Source organism: Enhydra lutris, unplaced genomic scaffold (assembly GCF_002288905.1).
Source record: "Enhydra lutris kenyoni isolate GAN:26980312 unplaced genomic scaffold, ASM228890v2 scaffoldscaffold18, whole genome shotgun sequence".
NCBI classification, from domain to species: domain Eukaryota; kingdom Metazoa; phylum Chordata; class Mammalia; order Carnivora; family Mustelidae; genus Enhydra; species Enhydra lutris.
The window spans coordinates 20139256-20164104 of NW_019154102.1; the positions used below are offsets into that span (position 1 = coordinate 20139256).

Consider the following 24849-nt stretch of genomic DNA (forward strand, 5'->3'; position numbering starts at 1 on the left):
AAAAAAAAAAAAAAAAGATTTTATTTATTTATTTGACAGAGAGCAAGCACAAATGAGGTTGCAGGGGAGAGGGGCAGAGGGATTGGGAGAAGCAGGCTCCCTGGCTGAGCAGAAAACCGAACTCGGGGCTCGATCCTAGGACGGGGGGATCACGACCATAGCAGAAGGCAGGTGCTTAACAGTCTGAGCTACCCAGGCACCCCTACTCCATTATTTTAAGTTAAGTACTAGTAAAAATATCAAAACCACCAATAACATTTCAATTATGAAAGAAAAAAAAAGAATTAGTTAAAATAATACTTGGAGCCTGAATTCTAGTCCTGCCCAGGTTGAATCATGGCCCTGCTATAGGGCAGATATATAATCATGGACACAATCCTGCACTTAACCCTCTGAGGCTCATGTTTTTCTCTTCTGAAAATGAGGGATTTGGGATATAGTTAATTTCAACTTGAAAATTCTACTTAATTAATTGAGAAATGTGAGAAGTAAACTTAGAGATTTTTAATAACAATATGTATATAATATATCAAGAAAGAAATTCTGGAAAGACATGTTGGACTTGGAAAAAAACTGAAAGAACTGCACAGATTATTTTATATAATCCTATGTTTACCTTTGTGACAGTGATGAAATCTGGTCCGAAAAAGACACTTTTTACTCCTTCAATTCTAAATAACTGCCTGTGAATAAATAAGAAATACAAGATAATAAAATGCTTTATTACAAAAAAGTTTAAACATATACAAAGGGAGACAGAAAAGTAAGAGAGCCTTTACATACCCATCCCCAGCATCAACAATTCATGGCCAGCAATAATCAACTCATGGCCAATCTTGTTCCATCCTCTTACCCTACGATCTAGCAATCACTCTTGGGTATTACCCTAAGAGAAATGAAAACATGCTCCACAGAGACGTGTCCACGAATCTTCATAGCAGCTTTATTTACAAAAGCCAAAAAGAGTATCTGGAAATGCCCATCAACTAGTGAATAACTGAACAGACTGTGTGTATCCTTACAATGCAGGACTACTCAGCAATAAAGAATAAACCAGAGATACATGCAAAACCAAGGACTCTCAAAAGCATTACGCTAAATGAAAGAAGCCAAACACAAAAGACTATATGGTGGCATTATATAAAACCCTAAAACCATAAACTGTGGTGGCAGAAAACTCAATAGTTACCAGAGTGATAGATGTGTCAACTAACTTTACTGTGATAAGCATTTTGCAAGGCATATGTATATAAAATCAGTACATGGTATACCTTAAGCTTACATAATGTTTTACATCAGTCATATCTCAACAAAGTTGGAATTCATTGCCATGAAACAAAATAGTTACCAGGGTATGGAAATGAAGAAGATTGAATGCAAAGAGAAATGAGGGATTTCTGCAGTAATCAAAATGTTCTCTATTCTTATTTTAGTGGTGGTTACAGAACTGTATATATATATGTGTGTGTGTGTATATATATATATATATATATATATATATATATATATATACTTTTAAAGATTTTATTTATTTATTTGACAGACAGAGATCACAAGTAGGCAGAGAGGCAGGCCAAGAGAGCGGGGGGGGGGAGGGGGCGGGGAGAAGCAGACTCCCTGCTGAGCAGAAAGCCCGATGTAGGACTCGATCCCAGGACCCTGAGATCATGACCTGAGCCGAAGGCAGAGGCTTAACCAACTGAGCCACCCAGGTGCCCCACAACTGTATATATTTATCAAAAGTCTGGACTATACACTTAAAACTGATGAATTTCATTTCATGTACATTATATCTCAGTAAAATTAGTTTTTCAAATCCTCTAAGAGGAGAGGGGAGGATTATAATTTGAAAAGCCCCTGTAAGGGATTTTGAAATGCACCATCCTTTCCCAATCACTGATATATGTAACATACAGAGCAATGACCTTTTTCCCTTATCCCTTTTAGGAATAAAAGTTGACATATTCCAAAAAAGGTTAGTTTACCTTTTCTTTGTCTATCATTGCCAAGAGTGTTACTGGAATTACTATCTGAATTATTGAGAAATTTGTCTGAAATGATGTCATCTGGGCCCTCTAATTCAATATTAAATTTACAAGAAGTTACAAGGTACTTGGTTACATAATATGATCCAATAAACCCAAGCACAGACCTATAAGCAGGTCCCTTGACTGGCTCTATGCATCTGCACTGTTAGCAAAGCTATTTTCTTCACATGAAAGGACCATGCAGAAGAATCAACCTGATCTTTGGGCCATGTCATGGGGACTGCTTTAGGCAAGAATTCATAGGTTCTATGCTTAAAGAAACAAAACGCTTAAAAGGAGTTAAAATGTTATTATATATACTTTGCCACTTAGGTTACTTTCCTCAGGACAATTTCAACTTCTACTTCAACTTCAACTTCAACTTCAAAATAAAATATAATACCCAGCAGTGAACACATATCCCAAACATAGTCTGACTTATTCAGAATACGAAGACTATTACCTCTCTTAAGCTGGATACTGTGATTGTTAAAGTTTGACGGCAAACATATCCAACATAGTGAACTAAGAAGTCAGATTCTTCCAACCCACAACTGAGCTATTCATTTTAAACATTTAAGTCATAAGCCTTAATATTTGTTCCTGTTAGATTTTACCTTACTTGCTTTAATCTATCATTTCGGCCTAATGAAACCTTTAAACATTTCTCTGAGCTTTGCCATCTAACATAGAAGCAATTCTTCCCATCTGGAAACTGATAATTTTATCATCATTAATGTCGCAGGTAAAGAAAAGTATGGAATAAACATGCCAACTAGAGAGATATTACAGATACTACAGAGCCCCTGTATATGCCACTAGAGACACATTTACACTCTGCTTAAATTTTTTTTTAGATTTTATTTTAGATTTTATTTATTTATTTGAGATCACAAGTAGGCAGAGAGGCAGGCAAAGAGAGGAGGAAGGAGGCTCCCCGCTGAGCAGAGAGCCCGATGTGGGGCTCAATCCCAGGACCCTGAGATCATGACCTGAGCCGAAGGCAGAGGCTTAACCCACTGAGCCACCCAGGCACCCTACACTCTGCTTAAATCTATTCTGTCTTGTCCAGAAGGATAGTAAGAAACAGGTCAAATGCCCATCTGAAGATACACTACTGCTCATTCATTCAATTACTCATTCATTCAACAAATATTTGAAAACTCACTGAATATCCGACACCGTACTAAGCACTAGAGATACAATGATGGGCAAGACAGACGGGTCTCTGTTTTCAGGAAGCTTTGCATTCTAGCTTACAGTAAACATTCTCTGTTCAAACAACAAAAACAAGATTAGTTCTGCCTGACTGAAGATAATAAATTCTGTGAATCCAGGAAATGAGCTACTTTAAAAAGACTAATTTGAAAAGGGCTTTTGCCAACTGAACATCTGACAGAAATAATCTCCAACTCATCTGTAACTGAAGAGTCTTTTTTATTTTTATATACTTTTATTTAAAGATTTATTTATTTATTTATTTGACAGACAGATCACAAGTAGGCAGAGAAGCAGGCAGAGAGAGAGAGGAGTAAGCAGGCTCCCGGCTGAGCAGAAAGCCCGATGCGGGGCTCGATCCCAGGACCCTGGGATCATGACCTGAGCCGAAGGCAGAGGCTTTAACCCACTGAGCCACGCAGGCGCCCCTATTTTTATATACTTTTAAATACAAAATACATAATTCACTTTTGATGTAAACATTTAAAACTATTCATATAAAGTGAAAACGCCTCTTGACCACCCCTCCCCCAAATCCACTGTTATCAGTTGGGTGTACATTCTTTCAGACCTTTATGTTAGTGTATTTTTGTTTATTGTGTTTTTTGTTTTTATATAGGTAATAATCATATTGTACATAGTGGTCTACAACATGCTTTCTTCACTTAACAGTATTATTATTATTTTTTTTAGAAGGGGAGAGAGATTGGGGCAGAGGGACAGAGGGAGAGGGAGAGAGAATCTTAAGCAGGTTCCATGCCCAGTGCAGAGGCTGATACGGAGCTCCATCTCACAACACTGAGATCATGACCTGAGCTGAAATCAAGAGATGGACACTTAAGCGACTGAGCCACCCAGGCACCCCAACAGTGTGTCTTATGACAATAAAAGAGGGTTCTCCTCATCCTTTTTTAGTATCTAAGACTATGGACAAAGTTTATTGAACTTTTCCTATTTAGGTTGTTTCCAACTTGTCACCACTACCAAAAACGCTGCAATGAACATCCTTATGTCACCTTGTATGTGTTATGTGGATGTTCTTTTTTTTTTTTTTTAAAGGTTTGATTTATTTATATCATCTGACATACATCTAACATGTCTTTAGCGAAATTTAAAAATTGTCTCTGACTTGTTTTTAAAAAATCATGCCAAATCTAATAGCTATTATTATTTATGGTTCTGAGTGCAATATTTTAGAAACTACTCCATTTTGAAACATCTAGAAAAATTCAGCTATCCTTAAGAAAAAAAATGAACAAGTTGTCACTGTTTTTTATAAAGAGTTAAAGATTTACAATGGAAATTTATATTATTTTCATGAATTTTTTAAAGTAAAAATATAAATTCTTATTTAGTCCTGCTATAGATCTTCAATTACTTTTCAGAAGGGTTTCCTAATATTTGCTGTTATTTTTCTCTTATCTCTTACCTGAAAAGAAAATAAAGCATTCTCTACACTAAAAACAATGCAGTACACGTAAAAATATAATCACTAAATGAAGCCGCCTTCCCCCCAAAGTCAGTTATTTATGTTTCTTGGTAAAAGCAAATGAGAAATAGTATTATACCTAGCCAGAGGGGAGCGAAATGCTGCAGCTGGTGTGGGAAAATCCATGGTCCTTGTCTCAAGAACTGGTTTTCCTGGGATAAACTTTAAACTGTTGGGATTTGGGGTATCTTGTGTTTGAATAAACATGTGTCTCACTAAAAGAGAAAAAAGAAAAAGCATGTTATTCCAGAAAAAAACAGTGGTTAAGTTTATGAACTATGAAGTGCTCATTTTCAAAGAATCAAAAGATGTAAGAAGAAAGAAAATAAGGCTTGTTGCCCAAGCCAATGAAATAATTTTTAAAGACAACAAAGAAGTTTAATGATATATTTAGAATAACTGCATTGAATTTTATATTACTACTGATTATTTTTGTTATTCAACAGACTCTAGCAATAGCCTTATTTTAACTAGGAAGGCAGATCATCATTCAAGAACCCTCAATGTATTTTATTTGGTGACCTAGTGCTAATGGCTATCATGATCATAAATCATCACTGTGATATCAAAAAGAGCAAAATGTTACTTTCTCTTCTTTCCAAAGTGCTACCAATCTTTTAAAGAGAGATAGATAAATTTATTTTTTAAAAGATTTTATTTATCTATTTGACAGAGAGAGAGACACAGCAAGAAAGGGAACACAAGCAGGGGGAGTGGGAAAGGGAGATGCAGGGCTCAACCCCAGGACCCCAGGATCACAAGCTGAGCCGAAGGTAGACGCCTAATGACTGAGCCACACAGGCGCCCCTAGAGAGATAAATTTATAATATTAATATTTAGTGTGTGAATACCTACTATATGCCAGAGACGGGGGCTGAGTGCTTTAAATATATTTAAGCCTTTAACAACCCCATGAAGAAACCCCATTACTCCTATTTCACTAATGAAGAAAATGAAGCTTAGAGTTAAGTAACTTGACCAATGGTATAGACTTAGTGATGTTATAAATTATCATGTAAGTGGGAACATATGTGAATTACTTTCTTGAATATTTTTATTTTTATTTATTTATTTATTTATTTACTTTCTTGAATATTTTTAAATTATCTTTACAGGTTCTTCTTTGTTTCCTCCAAGGCCATGAATAGTTCAAGAACAGATTCATTAAAGGAATAAAGAACAGAATCTTAATTTCCTACCTTGCTATTATGAAAACAGTTCATAGGACAAAAGATAGTAGTGGAATTTTAATGGTCTTAAAACTATTAACGAGGTCCTGATGGTTTATTACAAAAATAAGCTTTCTAACCAAAACAAAATAACTCTCATCTTAGAGCAGTATACCTAGATAGATTAATTTATTGAGCAATTGGGCATGATGCTGAGTACTCCCTATGAATTACACTTTTTAATCTTTTTTTTTTTTTTTTTAAAGATTTTATTTATTTATTTGACAGAGAGATCACAAGCAGGCAGAGAGGCAGGCAGAGGGAGAGGAGGAAGCAGGCTCCCCTAGAGAGCAGAGAGCCCGATGCGGGGCTCGATCCCAGGACTCTGAGATCATGACCTGAGCCGAAGGCAGCGGCTTAACCCACTGAGCCACCCAGGCGCCCCTACACTTTTTAATCTTTACAGTCTCCCAGGGAAACACTGTTTTTATCCTGTTTTACAAATGAGGAAACTAAAGCTCAAAGTCACTCAGTAGTTAAGAAATAAAGACAGGATTAAAGCCCTGCCAATTTCCCACATGGACTTGCTTAACCACTATGCATACATACTGCCACCCCAGACTCACTAATGCCCAGGATGATAGGAAAATACATTTAAAATCAGTCTTCCTGGGGCACCTGGGTGGTTCAATGGGTTAAGCCTCTGCCTTTGGCCTAGGTCATGATCTCAGGGTCTTGGGATCCAACCCCACATCAGGCTCTCTGCTCAGCGGGGAGCTTGCTTCCCTCTCCCTCTCTGCCTGCCATTCTGCCTACTTGTGATCTCTCTGTCAAATAAATAAATAAAATCTTAAAAAAAAAATAAAAATAAAATCAGTCTTCCTGGGGCACCTGGGTGGCTCAGTGGGTTAATCCTCTGCCTTTGGCTCAAGTCATGATCTCAGGGTCCTGGGATCGAGCCCCATATCAGGCTCTCTGCTCAGCAGGGAGCCTGCTTCCCCCGTACCCCCCTCCCCTGCCTGCCTCTCTGCCTACTTGTGATCTCTTTCTGTGTCAAATAAATAAATAGGGGCGCCTGGGTGGCTCAGTGGTTAAGCCTCTGCCTTCAGCTCAGGTCATGATCTCAGGGTCCTGGGATCAAGTCCCACGTCGGGCTCTCTGCTCAGTGGAGAACCTGCTTCTTCCTCTCTCTCTCTCTCTCTGCCTACTTGTGATCTCTGTCAAATAAATAAATAAAATCTTTAAAAAAAAAAATCATTTAAATAAATAAATAAAATCTTTAAAAAAATAAAATAAAATAAAATCAGTCTTCCTCTCCTGTCATAACCCTCATATTGTATGTCTGAGGAAAAATAGTAAAATATCAACAAGCAACAGCTTTATTTTAAATTAGAAAGAGATTAAACTTGGCAAAATACAGGATTTGTATGGAAGTGATTTCTTTTTACCCATTATAAAAGATTCTAATTTCACAGCTGGGAGCAGTTTTTACACCTTACCAAGCAGCCATCTAACTGATGTTGAGTCATTTCCTTGGTGAAGGAGAAACTGAAACTAAACTCCCATACATTTTAAGACACTGTTCTATAAATATTATCAATTGGTGACTTGGTGAACAGGCAAATCCTATAAAAGACAAAAATTTAAAAAGATAACCTCAAAATCCAAATACTTGATTTAAAATATTTATACCTGCAGGGCGCCTGGATGGCTCAGTCAGTTAAGTGTCTCCCTTTGGCTCAGGTCATGATCCCAGGGTCTTCGGATGGAGTCCTGCCTCAGGCTCTCCACTCAGGGGCAAGTCTGCTTCTCCCTCTCCCTCTGCCCCTCCCACCCTGCCTGTGCTCTGTCTCAAACAAATAAAATATTAAAAAAATAAAATGAAATAGTTATACCTCCAATGAATAAATTTCTCTGAAAATCTGTGTTACCTGGGAACAAGTTTTCAGATGGAACATTAAAGAAAGGCCTGCCACCAATTTCTATAAATATAAGACAACAAGGTTCTTTTAACCTTGGACCTGACCAATCATTTCTTGAAGCCTTTCTTAATAATTTATTGGTAATCAAAATCTCCACACACATTAAACACTCTCCCACAGTATTTGAGGAATTAAATCTGGTATTTTTCTACTCAGTCCATTTGTGTAAAACTATACCTGCAGAAAGAAAAGGTTTTAGAAATACTTGAAGGTAAAAACTATAAATGTGGGGTGTCTGGCTGGCTCAGTGTGAAGAGCATGCATCTTTTGATCCCAGGGTCATGAGTTTGAGCCCCATGCTGGGTGTAGAGATTACTAAAAAAAATTTTTTTAAAACTACAAATATAAAAAAAATTTGAGAGCATAATCTATATATATTGTCTGAAGTAGAATATATATAACATCATGACATAAACTTTTTCTTTTAACAATGAACAAAGCTATTTCGAAATAGTAATGTGACTAGGTATTAACAAAATCATTTCAATTACAGTCTAAGCTGGGCTTAATTAGGTATTTCAGAAATGACTCCCAGGTCCATCATCCAGAAAGATGCCCCTGAAAGTGTCAGCAGGGTTATAACAAAATAGAATGATCTAAAATAATTTTTCCCATTATGCTTGGTACTAATAAGTAACAGGTTAATAGAGAGGCAGAAGCTTCCCCCAAAATATACATTTGTACTTAAAGTCAATATCAAAGACTAAGATCAGTGGGTTTCCAAATTGAAAGACCTGATGACCACATAATCCCATCTCACAAAATGTAGAAGTCCAATTAAAGTAGCTTAACTTGCTAACTCAATATTTATGCCTAAATTTTTAGTCTGTGATTCAAGGAGCCAGGCAAGGGTTTCTTCTTTTTGCCCTGGTACACAGGAGAGGTAAGGTCTTTACCCTGATCCAACTCATGTGGTTAGCCAGAGTCAGCCACCTGCCAGAATACGGCCACAAAGTGTTTAAGCTGCTGATGGAAATGGGAGAGGGCCCAAGGGCTGAACCCAAACTCTTACAGCTCCATAAGCACATATAGGCAGACATTTACACACAGACACACAAAGACAACTCCTAGGGTTCCCTGATCACATGACACTGGTCATATTTCAATAATGTCCAAATCCTATCTTCATACCTACTTCCAATATTAATGAAAATAAAACCATGTAATCAACAAAGTTGTCAACAAAAGCCATAACTAATTAATTTGGGCCCCAAAAAAGAAAAACTACATCGAAAGTACTATTTTCTAAGGCTCGGACAAAAACTAGAAATTTACTGATTTTAGGTGTATTCTTTTTTCCTTTTTTTTTTTTAAAACAATTACCTCCTCCTCCTCCTTCTTTTTTTTTTTTTTTTTAAACAGATCTTTCTTATTTATTCCAGAGAGAAAGAAAAAGAGCGAACATGAGCAGGGGAAGGCAGGGGCAGAGAGAGAGGAAAAGGAAGAGGGAGAAACAGACTCCCTGCTTCAACAGAAGCCCAACGCAGGGCCCAACCCCAGGACCCTGGGATGACCCAAGTTGAAGGCAGACGCTTAACCGACGGAGCCACCCAGGTGCCCCTTTTAGGTGTATTCTTAACAAAACAAGGAGGGCAGCAGCTTAAAATACATAGCGTTTTTTTTTAAACAAACCCATTTGTAACTTCTTTTTGTAATATTTTCATTTGAGAAATCAATCTTGAGCAATGTTCCAGAAGATGTTATTCAAGATACTGAGATTTCATAGGCCTATTGGACACTATGCTCAGGATTCTTTTTTTTTTTTTTAAGACTATTATTTGAGAGAGAGAGAGCACATGAGCGAGTGTGTGCAAGTTGGGGAGGGGCAGAGGTAGAGACAGAATCTCAAAAAGACTCCCCACTGAGTGAGGTGCCCAATGACGTGGGGTGGGGCTCATGGGGCTTGATCCCAGGACCCTGGAGATCACAACCTGAACTGAAACCAACAGTCACATGTTCAAATGACTGAGCCACTCAAGTACCCCTGTGCTCCAGATTCTTGAAATCTAATGCCAAAATATGTATAAAATAATTATAATAAATGTTATGACACAAAAAAGTGCTGTTATTTTTATGCACCTGAATGGAAAATTTACAAATTCTTATCTTTTATGATCCAGCAAATAGTATACAAGCACAGTTTCATTAGCTTCTGAAACATAATTTGTTCTAAATGGTAAAATTTTACCTGTGTTACATAAGGTTGCAGGCAGTGGGAAACGTGGCTTATGTACAAACTGATGCAGAAGCTGTTTCTTAATGGTGTATGGATTCATCATAGGACAGAATCTATATTTAAAAACAAATAAAAACGACATTTCAAGAGAGAATCTTTTAAGCTCAATTTCTATTTCACATATATAACAACAAAGCTTAATGTCATTCTCTATCCACATTATTTCCACTTCCTTAGGCAAGCAATATCTGCAAACAATTTAAAAACAATGGCTCAATTGGAAATTTATACCCTTGATAACCAAGTGTACACAGGATAGTACAATATCCAGCGTTAAGAAACAAAAATGCAACTACATTTGTGATTTACAGCCTGGATTCCCAGACTCTTAGCTAGTTCTTTGCAGGAAGGATGCAAAGAACTACCGTGTTTTGTTTTGTTTTTTTCCTTTGTAAATTTAAAAAAAACTGAACGCGCACAGTTCAAAATTCGAAGGGAACAAAAGTAAATACTGTGCAGTCTCCCTCCCTTTTCTGTCTCCACCACCATGTTTCCCAGGAAAGAGAGAACCAATACTACCTGTTTTTGTTTTGTTTTGTTTTGTTTTTTTTGACAGAGAGAGAGAGAGCACAAGTAAGCAGATAGAGAGGGAGAAGCAGGCTCTCCACCAAACAGGGAGCCCAATGTGGGACTCCATTCCAGGACCTGACCTGAGCCGAAGGCAGCCGCTTAACCGACTGAGCGACCCAGGCACCCCAATACTTCCTGTTTTGAAAGGTATTTCAATACTTCAAAAACTCTAATAGAAAGTGTACTATTCTCCTCCAAATTGCTAAAAAAAAAAAAAAAAAAAAAAAAAAAAGCCAACAATCTATATATGCTTTTTGCCTGGAAACTTCTTAAGAGTGTTTTTAACTTTGGTTATTTCACTGTAATAGAGTACTGATTGGCTATTTTTTCATGGCTTTGACAAATTAAAAATGAAGGGAGAAGGGGAAAGGAAAAAAAATTCACTAGAGAAAAATTTTAGAAATCTGATGCAAACTACTTTAAAATCCAGGTTGCTTTTTTTTTTTTTTTTTTTTTTTTAAAGTAGGCTCCACACCCAACATGAAGCTCAATGTGGGGCTTGGAAGTCAGGACCCTGAGATCAAGACCTGAGCAAAGATCAAGAGCCAGATGCTTAACCAACTGAGCCACCCAAGCACCCCAAAATCCAGTTTAAAATACATTGCTATCATTACAATTTTCATTTCACATAAGTCACTAAAGAATTTTGAATACATATGATCACTTAAAAACTTTCTCTGATTACTTTTATCTCCAAAAACACTAAGGAAAAGGAGCATCTGCATTTCTGTGACCCTCAGCAGCTAGAAGCATGGCCTCAGTTCCTCGACTTTACAATGAATATTCACAGCTACCTTTAAGACTGGGCCAAAGAGTGACCCAGATAATCCATGTAAAGTGCTTAAAACAGTGCCAAGCACTTGGAGCAAGAGTTCATAAATGTTAGCTACTAGTATTATTATGTGATAGGTGCCCACTAATTAATTACTGAATGAAGTTTGAGGTTTAGGGGGAAAGCATTTTTATCTACAGCTCACTGCCTAAATCCTGACTACACTGGAATATGGAAATACGCTGGAGACCAGTATTCTCTTCCCTTCAGCCCAAGGAAGAAGCACCAGAATGGATGAATATGGTACAGAGATGGGTTTAAAGTGACAAAATAGTGAAGGTGAGTTGCATTATTCCAATAAGACATCTATCCAAACCTAACAGAGGGGGCCAGGAGGTGACTAACAAAAAAACCTTCCAGCAAACTTAATGCATTTACACTTGAAGGGCATCATTAGCACTAAAACTCCTTAATATTCATTAGGTGAAACCCTGTTAGGCCCTTTTGTCCTTTTGTTCCAGAAGTAAAATCAAGATACAGCACCTAGTTAAGTCATCATTCCTTATCACCTAAACAACACTGACAGATGTCACCAGGAGGCCAGACTCAAAGGCAGCTTGCACAGAAGAGGGGGAAACAAGAGAACAGAGTGGGTTTAGGAGATGGGGAGGAAATCTAGGGGTCTGGATTCTCATCACTTAAACGTTGTGTAACCTCATACACGTCGCGTCCCCTTTCTGGGCCTACTGAGAAAAGGAGGAAATGAGATGAGGTATCCACTCCCACTCTGCAGACATTCTGATTTGTGTTTAAAAAGCAGAGGGAATGCACATGATGGAAGCGCTGGAAGGGCCACACGATTTTTAAAAAACAGCTCCCCCGTGGGGTGTCTGCAGCCTGGCTTTGCGGGCCTCCCGCGCGTAGGGACTCCGGCGCCGGGTTTCAGCGCCTCCGATGAGGCGCTTGCAGATCCCGCCCGAACTCGGAGCGCCAAGCCGACTCAAGGATAGCCGCCCTCCGCAGGGCGAAACCCCCAACGGCAGGGACGGGGGCGGACCCGAAGGCTCGGTAAGGGGCACTTCTCCCCGCCCCCAAGGGGCGTGTGAGGGGGCTGACCGCTTTGCTAAGCCCAGCGGTACCCCGGTGCGGAGCTCCTAGCTCGTCACCTACCGCCTACGCAGCCCCGCAGCAGCAGCCGCCGCTCCCCAGCGTAGCCGGGCCGCCGCTGCCATCTTTGTCCGAGTGCGCAGCGGTGGGGGAGCGCTCCCGCTTCGCCGAGCGGCGGAAGCCCCGCGCAGGCGCAGGCCGACCGGGAGCCGACCGGCTCCGCGGAGAGTGTACCCTGCCGGCCGCGGGCGGCGCTGCTCGCGATGAGCGGCAGGGGCAGGCGCCCGGCGCCGGCCACCTTTGCCCACCTGCACAATAAGCCCGCACCAGGGCTGGGGGAAGTCCAGGAGACGTTTGCGCAGGCGCTCTCGGTAAGACACGCGGGACTCGGCGCGCAAGCGGAGCGCTGCATCACCTTTCCTTCTTGATGGGTGCTGTGCTTACAGGGATGAAGGCCGGCAGGTGGAATGCTGTTCCCCACCCCTAAACCAACCACAGGGCCACATGGAGGATCCTAGCTCGCTCTCCAGGTCCAGCTCAGTGGCTGCTTCCAAAGACTCCCTGGAGCATCTCCTTGGCTCTCCTTTAGCCTGCAAGATGCCTGCCCTTCTCCCGTGGGGCTGAGGTGGATCTGTCTTACCCTTCTGTTAGGCTGTGCTTGTAGACCCTCTCCTCTTGGACCGACCTCCAAGGAGGACTCACCTGCGGTGCTGCCCTTTGCTGTCTAAGCATGAGTGTTTGACTAGTTTCCAGAGCGAAGTACAAACAATTCTTCCAGAACTTTTCTTGAATATTCCTCTTTCTCAGGGGCAGCAGCAGATGGGGACACACTGGAAACGCAAATTAGCAGGCCCCGCCGTAAACCTACTGAATCAGTCTCTGAAGGTGGGGTCGAGTCATCCTTTGTTTGTTTTTAAGATTTTATTTATTTCAGAGAGAGAGCGCGATCGAGCACGAGGAAGAACAGACCCTAATAATCCGTTTTAATACTACCTGCAGGAAAATGTGAGAACCACTGCTCTAGAAGGTAAGCACAGTACTGGTTTCTGGACTAGAAACAACACACCTGTTGTTGGACAGATTGAAGACACACCCAATATAACCCTGGTGGTTTCTGTGGCCCAGAGAAGTGTCTAAAGGGGGTGGGTGGGGGCTGCAAGCCTGTGCAGGTGTGGACTTGGACACTGAGCAGGCCATGGCTCCTGAGTACAGTTACATTCTGGAGGCTCTTCCCTACAGAACCAAATGGCATAAAAAGAGTTTTAATCTTTTATTTGTTTATTTTTTTAACATTTTGTTTATTTGAGAGAGGGAGAGAGGACGAGAGGGGGGAGGGTCAGAGGGAGAAGCAGACTCCCCTCTGAGCATGGAGCCTTATGTGGGCCTGGATCCCTGGGACTACAGGATCATGACCCCAGTGGAAGGCAGTTGCTCAACCAACTGAGCCACCCAGATGCCGCAGAGTGTTAATCTCTTAACACTTCTAATCTTTAGTTTTTCACCTCTCATTCCTGAAACCACACTTCTCAAATTATTTTTGAGAATAATACGTCCCAAATTATTTCCGACCTCAGGGCCTTTGCATAGATTGCTCCCCTTATGGGGAATACCTTCTCCCTCTGCCAGCCTCTTTTTTTTTCCTCTTCCCCTCATTTTTCCTTGAATTGCTCCTATTAATTCCCCCATGTCTGAATATAAGGTAGGGATATTCTCCTTAAATATCCTACCTTAGGGGGCCTTTTCTAACACCTCTTTTCATCCCCATCCAAATAGTCTCCTTCGTTATTCTATCTCAACATACCCTCTCCTTTTCCTTCATTTTACATTGTCTCAAGTTAAAATCACGGATTTGGGTGTTAATTTTTCTAATGACCCTTTCCCCACTGTATCCTAAGACTTATGAAGGGTATGTCTGTCTCTTTACTCTCGTACCCCAGTAGCACCTACTGTAATACCTGGCACATAGTAGGTGCTCCACAAGAAGTAGTTGAGTGAATGTAGTCACCTCAACCCTTCTTTCAAATCCAGGACACTTGTTCACTCTGTGTGATGACCGTGTGGACAGCAGAAGGAGAGGGCCTGGCCTCACTCACCCCTTAGCTTGTGCTATGCCAAGGCAGGGTGTAGCATCTAATGGAGAGGACTATGGCCATTGGCACATGAAACTGGTGTGAAACAGCCTTCACTTTTTTCCCCAAATATACTAGAAGGAGGGTGACTTTTTTTAGGAAAGAGTAAAACTACTACTTGAGATATCTGGGTCTCTATTTATGCCCCGCTCCTTCCTCTTTCTCTCTCTGTCAAGTACACCATGCTTTTACACACACACACACACACACACACACACACACACACACACACATTCATTCACCATGATAACTGATAGACAACTGATATTTTCCCCAGTACTATTTCAATAAGATGTTGGCTCTGTTTTAATTCTTGGCTAAGAAGATTACCAGACCATGTGACATGGACCAAAAAATCATTTATTTACTCATTTATCATTTATTCAATAACTATTTTTTAAGCATGAAATCTTTCCATTTGCAAGACACAGATGGAGCTAGAGAGTATAATGGTTAGTGAAATAAGTCAGAGAAAGACAAATACAATATGATTTCACTCATATGTGGAATTTAAGAAACATAACAAGCACAGATCAAAAATAAGAGAAATCAGAAAGTAGATGCTTGGGACGCCTGGGTGGCTCAGTTGGTTAAGCAGCTGCCTTCGGCTCGGGTCATGATCCCAGCATCCTGGGATCGAGTCCCACATCGGGCTCCCTGCTCAGCAGGGAGTCTGCTTCTCCCTCTGCCTCTGCCTGCCACTCTGTCTGCCTGTGCTCACTCTCTCTGACAAATAAATAAATAAAAGCTTTAAAAAAAAAAAAAAAGAAAGTAGATGCTTAATTATAGAGAACTGATGGTTACCAGAGGGGAGGTGGGTGGGGGATGGGTGAAATAGGTGATGGGGATTCAGGAATGCACTTGTCCTGATGAGCCCTGGGTGAGGTATGGAATTGTTGAATCACTGTATTGTACACCCAAAACTAATACAACACTGTATGTTAACTAACTGGAATTAAAATAAAAATCACTTAAAAAATGATTTTAAGGGGTGCCTGGGTGGCTCAGTGGGTTAAAGCCTCTGCCTTTGGCTCAGGTCATGATCTCGGGGTCCTGGGATCAAGCCCCGCATCAAGCCCCACATTGGGCTCTCTGCTCAGCGGGGAGCCTGCTTCCTCCTCTCTCTCTGCCTGCCTCTCTGCCTCCTTGTGATCTCTGTCAAATAAATAAATAAATCTTTAAAAAAAATGATTTTAAGATAACTTTTAAAATTAGTTAATTAATTTTCAACATTCATGTGTAATTAACATACAGTGTTACATTGGTTTCAGGTGTACGATGTCAGGATTCAGCAGTTGTACACATTACTCAGCCCTCCCCAAGATGAGTGTACTCTTAATCCCCTTCACCTGTTTTATCCATCGCCTCATCTACCTCCCCTCTGGCAACCACTACTTTGTTCTCTATAATCAGGAGTCTGTTTTTCTGTTTGTCTCTTTTTGCCTTGTTCATTTGTTTTCTTTCAATAACTGTTGAATGCTTTCTGGATAGCATGGTGCCAGGCACTCGCTTTGTCTTAGGCATTGAGGCAGACGATGCTGGTTACCTTCCAGTGTTCACTTTGTCCTTCTTTACTAGTCAACACTGACCTTGCTTAGGTGGCAGTGTGTTCAGTCTAAGAAGAAGAAGAAGAATTCCCCTAGCCTCTCGTGCAACTACAGCTTGTCGTGTGGCACAGTTCCATCCAATAAGACAAATGTGGAAGATGGTCAGAACTGTCTGAGAAGGTTTTGCTTTCCTGCCCCCTGCGCGGGTCCTTCTTCCTGCTTGTGTCAGGGCAGGAATGCTGGAGTCAAGGCCGCCATGCTTCAACCATGACATCCCTGAGGCAATGAGCCAACAACCACCAGCAGCCACTCTCTTCCAGACTGCTTAGGGCATGAGAAAAAAATCAGCCACAGTTTTGCTGATGCCACAGGTTAACCAGGTTTCCCGTTACTCAAGAATGATCCAAATCCCTGGCTTGAGGATATAAACATGAACAAAATAATTCGTAGTCTCAAGGAGCTCCTAGAGGAGAGACATTGGAAATCAAAACAGGCAACCCCAGGGGACAACATGCTCCACAAGGGCCCACTGGTGGCAGGTGGGAGAAGTGAATGAGGACTTAGAGGTAAGAGGAGAGCCCGAGGAAGGCTTCACATGAGAGGAAAGTCTTGTGTTGTGTGTTTAAAGAAAAAGAAGTGTTAGGATGTTCCAGCAGTTGCTGGCAGCACCGTGCAGAACCAGCCCACTAGCTCCAACTCCTGGTTCTGCTGCTCACTCGGTAGCCTCGCTGCATGTGAACTGCAGACAGGCACGCAAGTTTATCTTTTTGATTTCGTTCCCAGTGCCTGGCATTTAGGAGAGGCTCAAAATACACTTGCTGAATTGAGACCTCTCTGAAGTCCCATAGAACCCAAGGTGTCCCATGGGCACCTTCTCCCATATTTTATTTCATGTTTATGCTAATAATTTATAGCCATTTACCCCCTCTAGAAAGCATATGGCACAAGGGGTCCTCCATTGGTATCTGAGGTAGCTCGAATGCCTAGAACAGTGCCTGGCACACAGTAGGTACTCAATAAATTCTTGTTGAATGAATGAGCCCCAAGTTTTCTCATCTATAAAATGTAGATAACTATAGCTATCAAAAAGGATTGAGTGGATAAGAGAAAAATGCATTTCAAATGCCTTGCCCTGAACTTCTCACATGGGTAGCTGTAACGATGCTTTTGTCTTCTCCTATAAAACTTGGAGACCCATTCCTAACACAGCTACAAGCAGCAACACCTGAGGTCAGCAGCATAGTCTGTTCTTAGAACTGAGACTGGTGTGAGCATTTCTGGGGGCCAGTGTGGCAGTTCCAGCCTAAAGTACTGAAAAGACAAAGACAGTCTGAGCAGCAGGGCTCACTGATTTTTGAATCAAGTTCGTGAATACTGACTTTTCCCCCAAAGAGAAATTCTTTCCCGGGACCAGTTCTCTCCTGGCAGACTTTTCAGTACTTTAGGCTGGAACTGCCACACTGGCCCCCAGAAATGCTCACACCAGTCTCATTCATTCGTAGTAGATTTTACTTTGCAGAGAAAAAGAGGACTTGGTGGTGGTAGGGGCAGCAGTGGGCTTTATAACTGGTCAGAACCCTGCCCGGACTCACACATTCACCTTTTCCTGCTAAAGGTGTCCACCACATATTGCTGAGGAGCTTCGCTTTGTTTTCTTTTTCATTTTTTTTTTTTAACTGCCCTCATCTACCTGAAAGCAGAACTTCCCAAAGAATCCATTAGTTATAAATCGGTCCCGTCTCCAGGAATTTAGTAACCACAAAAGACAGACTCCTATCACTGGAGAGGAGAGTTTGGCTCAGGAATAAGCAATCACCTAAACAAACATTTTCACAAAATTGCCATTTATCTTTTCCTAAAAGTCATTTGTTTTCTTAGGGCGCCCTTCTCCCCACCCCCTTCTCTTATTAAGATGGTATATAAACCCAAATTCTGCCTCCCTGAGTCATGTTTTTCTGTGAATTCCTGTGTGAGTATGTGAATAAAAATCTTTTTTGCTAATCTGTCTTTTTGGCAGTTTAATTTGCAAGCCCCTATGAAAAGAACTGGAGAGGATAGAGGAAAAGTTTTTCCTCCTTGACACTGCATTACTCTTACTGCCTTTCTCCCATAGCAGGAGAAGAGGCATTTTCCTTACTCAAAGCCAATAACTTCACCTATGTTCAGGATCCACCCCACTCCTTACTCCCCCTGCCAATTCCTTAGGGACTTTGCCCAACTTACTATTTTTTAAGTAAACTTTTTATTCTAAAGTACTATTGGGTTTACAGAAAAGTTGCAAAGACAGTGCGGACTGTTTCTATGTATCCCTTAACCAGTGTCCCCTGCTACTGATAGCATCTTACATCACCATTAGACCTTTGCCAAAACTAAGGAACCAGCACTACTATTTACTACAGCTAAGGAACCAACATCAACCAAACTCCACAGTTTATTTGGATTTCCCTACTTTTTCTCTAATGCTCTTTTTCTTTCTTTTTTTTTTTGACAGAGAGAGAGAGCACAAGCAGGGGGAGTGGCAAGCGGAAGGAGAGGGAGAAGCAGGCTCCCTGCAGAGCAGGAAAAGCCAGCCCGATATGGGACTCGATCCCAGGACTACAGGATCATGACCTGAGCCCAAGGCAGTGGCTTAACCAACTGAGCCACCCTGGCACCCTCTAATGCTCTTTTCTGCACCAGGATCCTATCTGGATATATTACACTTATTTGTTGTATCTCGTAGCATCTTCCAGCCTGTACCAGTTTCTCAGACTTTCCTTGTTTTTGATGACTTTGACAGTGTTGAAGAGTGCTAGTCAACTATTTTGTAGACTGTCCCTCAATTGGGATTCTTATGATGTTATTTTCTTGGTTAGTCTGGGATTAATGGGTTTTGGAGAGGAGGATCACGGAGGTGAAGTACCCTTCTCATCACATCATTTTAAGGGTACACATTATCGACCTATTACTGTTGATGTTAACTTGACCATCTGACTGAGGTGGTGGTTGTTAGGTTTTTCCACCATAAAGTTACTCTTTCCATCTCCCCCATTTTGGAAGCACAGCCAACATTCGAAGTATATGGAATGAAGCTCTACTTTGGAGGCAGGAGGGTCTACATAAATTAGTTGAAATTCTTCTGTGTGAGAGATAGGTCTTGTCTTCCCTATTTATTTTTTCAATCACTTATATCAGTATGGGTGGTGGATGTTTACTTTATATTTTGTTATAATCTAGTATTATGTTATTTATTTTGTTGATCCCATTGTTCCAGCTTTGGCTACTGGTAGTTCTTTCAGGCTGGTGCCTGTGTCCTTGTGGTAGTTGCTTTTGTATTTTTGTTGCTGTTGTTTAGCACTTCTTTGCTTTCTAGCCATACAAGATACCCCTAGTTCGTTTTGTGTATTTCCTGCCCTCAGCCATTTCTCCATGGAGCCATGGTTCCTTTCATTCAGAAACCAAGATCTGGGTGCTGGGCGTGCTTGTTATCCATTTACTTCTCTCTCTCTTTCTTATTCCTTCAACTTCCTCTACTCCCTCTCTACAGGTTGTTTCTCCTTAGCTGCTAAGGTAGGACCGTATTCAAGTGCTTCCCTCATTCATCCTTCCCCATCCATGTCCCCCACTAGTAAGCTCCCTAGTTCTCTTTTCATTTCCATTTAAGCTCCTGGCATGGTCACATTTTATATGAATTTGAAAATGTAACAAAAGAGATTAATAAAGTGTCAACTCTTACGCAAATTATGAAATACATGCAAATATGAAAACTGGTCAGGTACAGCACAATTTCAGAGCTAGCAGTCTGAGGAAACTGTGCCATCACCACAGGAGTGGCCGAACAGACATCACCGACACTGACAGAGCACCCAAAGTGGGCGGCTCTCCTGAGTCCAACTCCTGACAGTCTACGATGTGGGCATTTGCTGTCCTCCCTGTTTTACAGGTGAAGAAACAGATGCAGAAGCCCAGTGATTTATTCAAGTTGACACAAGTAGGAAGTGACAGACAAGGGACATAAGCCTCAGCAGTTGGAACCCATCTTCTTCACCTCCACTCCTCCACACAAGACACCCATTCCCCTTTGTCAGTAAGAACACCACTGTTATTAACTTGTGTCAGAAATTTGGAGAGTGACTTTCGTGACTGGTTTCCTATTGCTGCTGTGACGAATTCTCACAAACATGGTGGCTTAACACAGCAAACTTACTCTCTTTCGGTCGGGAGGTCTGATACAGTCTGGTACAGGTGCAGGAAGTCTGGAGTTCATTTTCACTGGACTAAAGTCAAGTTGTCAGCAGGACGGGTTCCTTCTAGAGGCTCTGAGGGGGGAGATCTATTTCCTTGTCTTTTTCACCTTCTAGTGGCTCCCTGTATTCTTCGGTTTTCTCCATCTTCAAAGTGACACCCCAGCCTTTGTGTCTGTCACCACATTGCTGCCTTCTCTGACGACTCCTGCATCTCTCCCAATAGGAAGCTGTGATAATGTTGGGCCCAAATGGAAAATCCTGAATAGTCTTCCCATTTCAAGATCCTTAATTTTATTACATGTGCTAAATCCCTTTTGCTAGATTAGGTGTCCTCCACAGGTTCTGGGCATTTTATCATGGATAATGTCAGAGGCACTACTCAGCCATCACAGTGACTACTGGTTGTTTTTTTTGTTTTGTTTTGTTTTGAATTCACTGATAGAATAATGTAATTCTCTTTTCCTAGGCTACAAATGTCATCTAAACATTTGTTCAATGATGTTACTAGTATGAGAACTGGAGGAAAACAACACATTCAAAACAATAATATTGGAATGCAAGTTTCATGTAATAAGGTATGGAAAAGGCTGTTGGGTTAAGAAAGATAAATCTTTTTGGGCGCCTGGGTGGCTCAGTGGGTTAAGCCGCTGCCTTCGGCTCAGGTCATGATCTCAGAGTCCTGGGATTGAGCCCCGCATCAGGCTCTCTGCTCTCTCGGGGAGCCTGCTTCCTCCTCTCTCTCTGCCTGCCTCTCTGCCTGCTTGTGATCTCTCTGTCAAATAAATAAATAAAATCTTTAAAAAAAAAAAAAAAAAAAAAAGAAAGATAAATCTTTTAAGTAAACCAACATAGTGTGTGGGGGGGAAACGGGGGGCCTCGCTGGTGTTCTGGGAAGGAACATGCATCTGTGGTATGCCCTTAAGTTGTGGATTATTTAAGGTCCTTGTATAAATTGGAACCACCTTGTTCTTCAAAATATAGCCTGCCTTCTTTACACCCCACTCATTCCTCAAATCACTGCAATCTGCCCCACGACTTTACAGAAATTTCTCTTGCTGAGGTCACCAATGGCCTCCAACTGACAAATCCAAATAACGTTTTTTTCTCTCTTTTGATTTCCCTTTGGCATTTAAAACTATTGACCAGGGGCGCCTGGGTGGCTCAGTGGTGAAGCGTCTGCCTGCAGCTCAGGTCATGATCTCAGGGTCCTGGGATAGAGCCCCGCATCAGGCTCCCTGCTCAGCGGGAAGCCTGCTTCTCCCTCTCCTGGTCCCCCTGCTTGTGTTCCCTCTCCTGCTGTGTCTCTCTCTGTCAAATAAATAAATAAAATCTTTAAAAATAAAAGAAAAAGAAAACTACTGACCACTGCTTATTCTTGAAAATTTTTCCTCTCTTAGCTTTGGTATCACCCTTCTGTTTTTCTGTCTACCTTTGTGGTTCAGTTTCCTCCATGGCTTTTTACCCCCTACCTATCCTTTAAATGTTGTCATTCCCAGAAGATTTTGTAAGTGCTCTTCTTAGTCTACATTCTCTTCCTCTGATCTCATCTATGTCTGGGACTCACTGATGACTTCTCTCTACCAGCAGTCAAGACTTCTCTCCTGATTCATGCTGCTAATGGCCATCTGGACAACTTCACTTCGACCGCCCACGGGTGGGCACAAGAAAGACATTTTGAACTACTGTGGCTGTTTCACTCCATGTTTTTGATCACATATTTTAGCTGGGCTAATATTGATGAACTTTCGTTGAGAAACTCCATTCAGCAACTCCATTAAGCCAATTTAATTTTTGATCAATTTCCTCTGCAATATATTTCCATTTTGTTGTAATTATTTTCATTGGGATCCAGTTTCTTCTATATGTTTTATAATGGAGACTGAGTCAATTTTTGGTTCATTTCAAATTTTACCAATGTATCTTCTGCTACTAAGTTCTCTTGTGGCTACTATACCTATAAAATTCAAATTTCCTGGTCAAAAATTTCGATTTAAACTTTGTCAAAATTTCATTCTTCCACCAATTTTTAATGATGTGTGCTTTTAACAGATTTGAATTTAACTTGGACTGAGTATTTCTACCAGTAATATTGATTATAAACTAAATAAAGATAGACAGTTTATATTTTTTTGTTCCTCTGTGAGAAAACTGTCATCAATTTCCCTGATAACTTAAGGTTTCTCTGAAGAGTAAAAACAGAGTCTGTCCTTGAGGTTAAAGGTCCTGCTCAAAACCAGGATGTTCCTGGGGAGATCTGGTAGAAATACTAATTTCTCCATATGTGAGTTGGCGAATTCCCTATCTAGTGATGATCTTGGTCCCAAAACCTTGGTGCTAGAGAAGTGGACCACTTTCTATAGAGAATATTGGCACTCCTTTTGGGCCTCTGGGCTAAGCTTACATAAAAGCAGGTTGAATTACTTGTCTTCTTCCATATAGATTGAGATGCTAACTGAAGCCCTCTACATATTACTACCCCAATTTAAGAAGAGGTTAACTCAAGGAAAAATTCTTAAGATGGACGGAAAAAGATCTTTGTCTCCAAATCTGAAGGAAAGTTCTAAATCATCTGCTTGTGGCTTTTCTGTGGGTCTCACTCTGGCTCTTCTCACTTGGTTGTAAATTAGGGAGTGATCTAAGGACACCTCCTCCCTGGCTGGTCTCTTATTAACCAGTCTCGGGGTTGGCAAAAATGAGCCACAAAAGGGTAAATGCAAACGATAGCACCCTGTGGGAGCTGGAGCTGCTAAGTTTGGCTCTCCCTCCAAGAAGGACAGAGCTAAGTCATTGAAGGTGAATCTGTCTGCATTTGCAGAAGGCTCGCATTCCTGCGTCTACCTCATTGGGAGTGATGCTTCCCCCAGAGCAGTCCCAGTCACAGACAAGGAAGACTGTATTCTTGGTTAACCATAACTTGAAACAGAAAAAGCACAGGAACTTCACACTGTAGAATGAGGTGGGGCATATATTTAAAGATACACTAATCAGATCTTAGATAAATCTTTAGTAAAAGGAGGCAACTTTGGCTTTCCTCATGTATATTATACCAGAACTCTCTGGATCCCTGGGTGAACACCATTACCAGCTTGAACTTGGACCTGAACTCAGCCCTCTACCAATTCTCCCTGAATGATGGAGGTTAAAACTCATTAAAGCCCAAATATTACTGTTAGTTTCTCGAATTTGGAGAGGAAATAAGCAGGCAGGTTCTCTCCCACACTATGGATTTTAAGATTCATAGGTATAATTCATTTCTCCCCAAGACTTTTGGTATGTGTACTTTGTGTACTTTTAAATTTTAATTCCAATATCATTAATGTACAATGTTATTAGTTTCAAGTGTATAATATAGGGATTCAGTAATTCTATCCATTACTCAGTGCTCATCAAGTTAAGTGTACTCTTAATCTCCTTCACCTAGTTCATCCATCCTGCCACCTACCTTCCCTCTGGTAACCACCAGTTAATTCTCTATAGTTAAGAGTCTGGGGGGGCGCCTGGGTGGCTCAGTGGGTTAAAGCCTCTGCCTTCAGCTCAGGTCATGATCCCAGGATCCTGGGATCGAGCCCCGCATCAGGCTCTCTGTTCAGCAGGGAGCCTGCTTCCTCCTCTCTCTCTGCCTGCCTCTCTGCCTACTTGTGATCTCTGTCTGTCAAATAAATAAATAAAATCTTTAAAAAAAAAAAAAAAAGAGTCTGGGTTTTTTGTTTGTCATTTCCAAGACTTCTCTCTTTAATTTGTTATGTTAATGCTGGTCTCTCTTTAGGAATTTTTTGTTTGTTTGTTTTTAAAGACTGAATTCTGGGGGTGCCTGGGTGGCTCAGTTAAGTGTCTGACTTTGGCTCAGGTCATGATCTCAGGGTTCTGGGATCAAGCCCCATGTAGGGCTCTCAACCCAGCAGGGAGCCTGCTTCTCCCTCTCCCTCTGCCTGACATTCTGTCTGCTTATGTTTGCTCTCTTTCACTCTGTCAAATTAAGTAAGTAAATAAATAAAATCTTTTAAAAAAAGACTAAATGCTGATGCAGATCATATTCAGATTAACATATTTTAGGAGCTCACAGTGAAGTTTACAATAGCAGGGAGCTCTTTGGTTTCCTCGCCTCAGTCTGTATGGCCCTGCTGTCTTTTATTATTCCATTTATGTCTCCATGTAACATCTAGAAGGAAAAGTAGGTCTCAGGAAGTAACAATGTTGGCATTGGAAACCAACCAACCAGCCAGCCAGCCAGCCAACCAACCAACCAACCAACCAACCAACCAACCAAACGTTCTTTGAAACTTAAAAACACAAAACTAGGCTTGGTACTATAAAAGGCACTCATGGAACCCTTCAATCCTAGGAAGATCTGACTTAAGAAATAATACAAAATATAAA

The 24849-nt window shown here is 41.1% G+C and overlaps 1 protein-coding gene across 1 annotated transcript in view; it reads right to left on the minus strand.

Moving 5' to 3' along the window:
- LOC111148094 (NFU1 iron-sulfur cluster scaffold) overlaps positions 1–12731 on the minus strand; it is a 22702-nt gene extending 9971 nt beyond the window's left edge. Inside the window, exons 1-4 of the mRNA XM_022504495.1 lie at positions 12634–12731; positions 10074–10174; positions 4814–4949; positions 617–683 (exon numbers count right to left, since the gene is read on the minus strand). Of these exons, the coding sequence (XP_022360203.1) occupies positions 617–683; positions 4814–4949; positions 10074–10174; positions 12634–12695 (366 nt within the window). The 5' untranslated portion in view covers positions 12696–12731. The remainder of the gene's footprint in view (positions 1–616; positions 684–4813; positions 4950–10073; positions 10175–12633) is intronic.
- Between the last annotated feature and the right edge of the window lie 12118 nt (positions 12732–24849).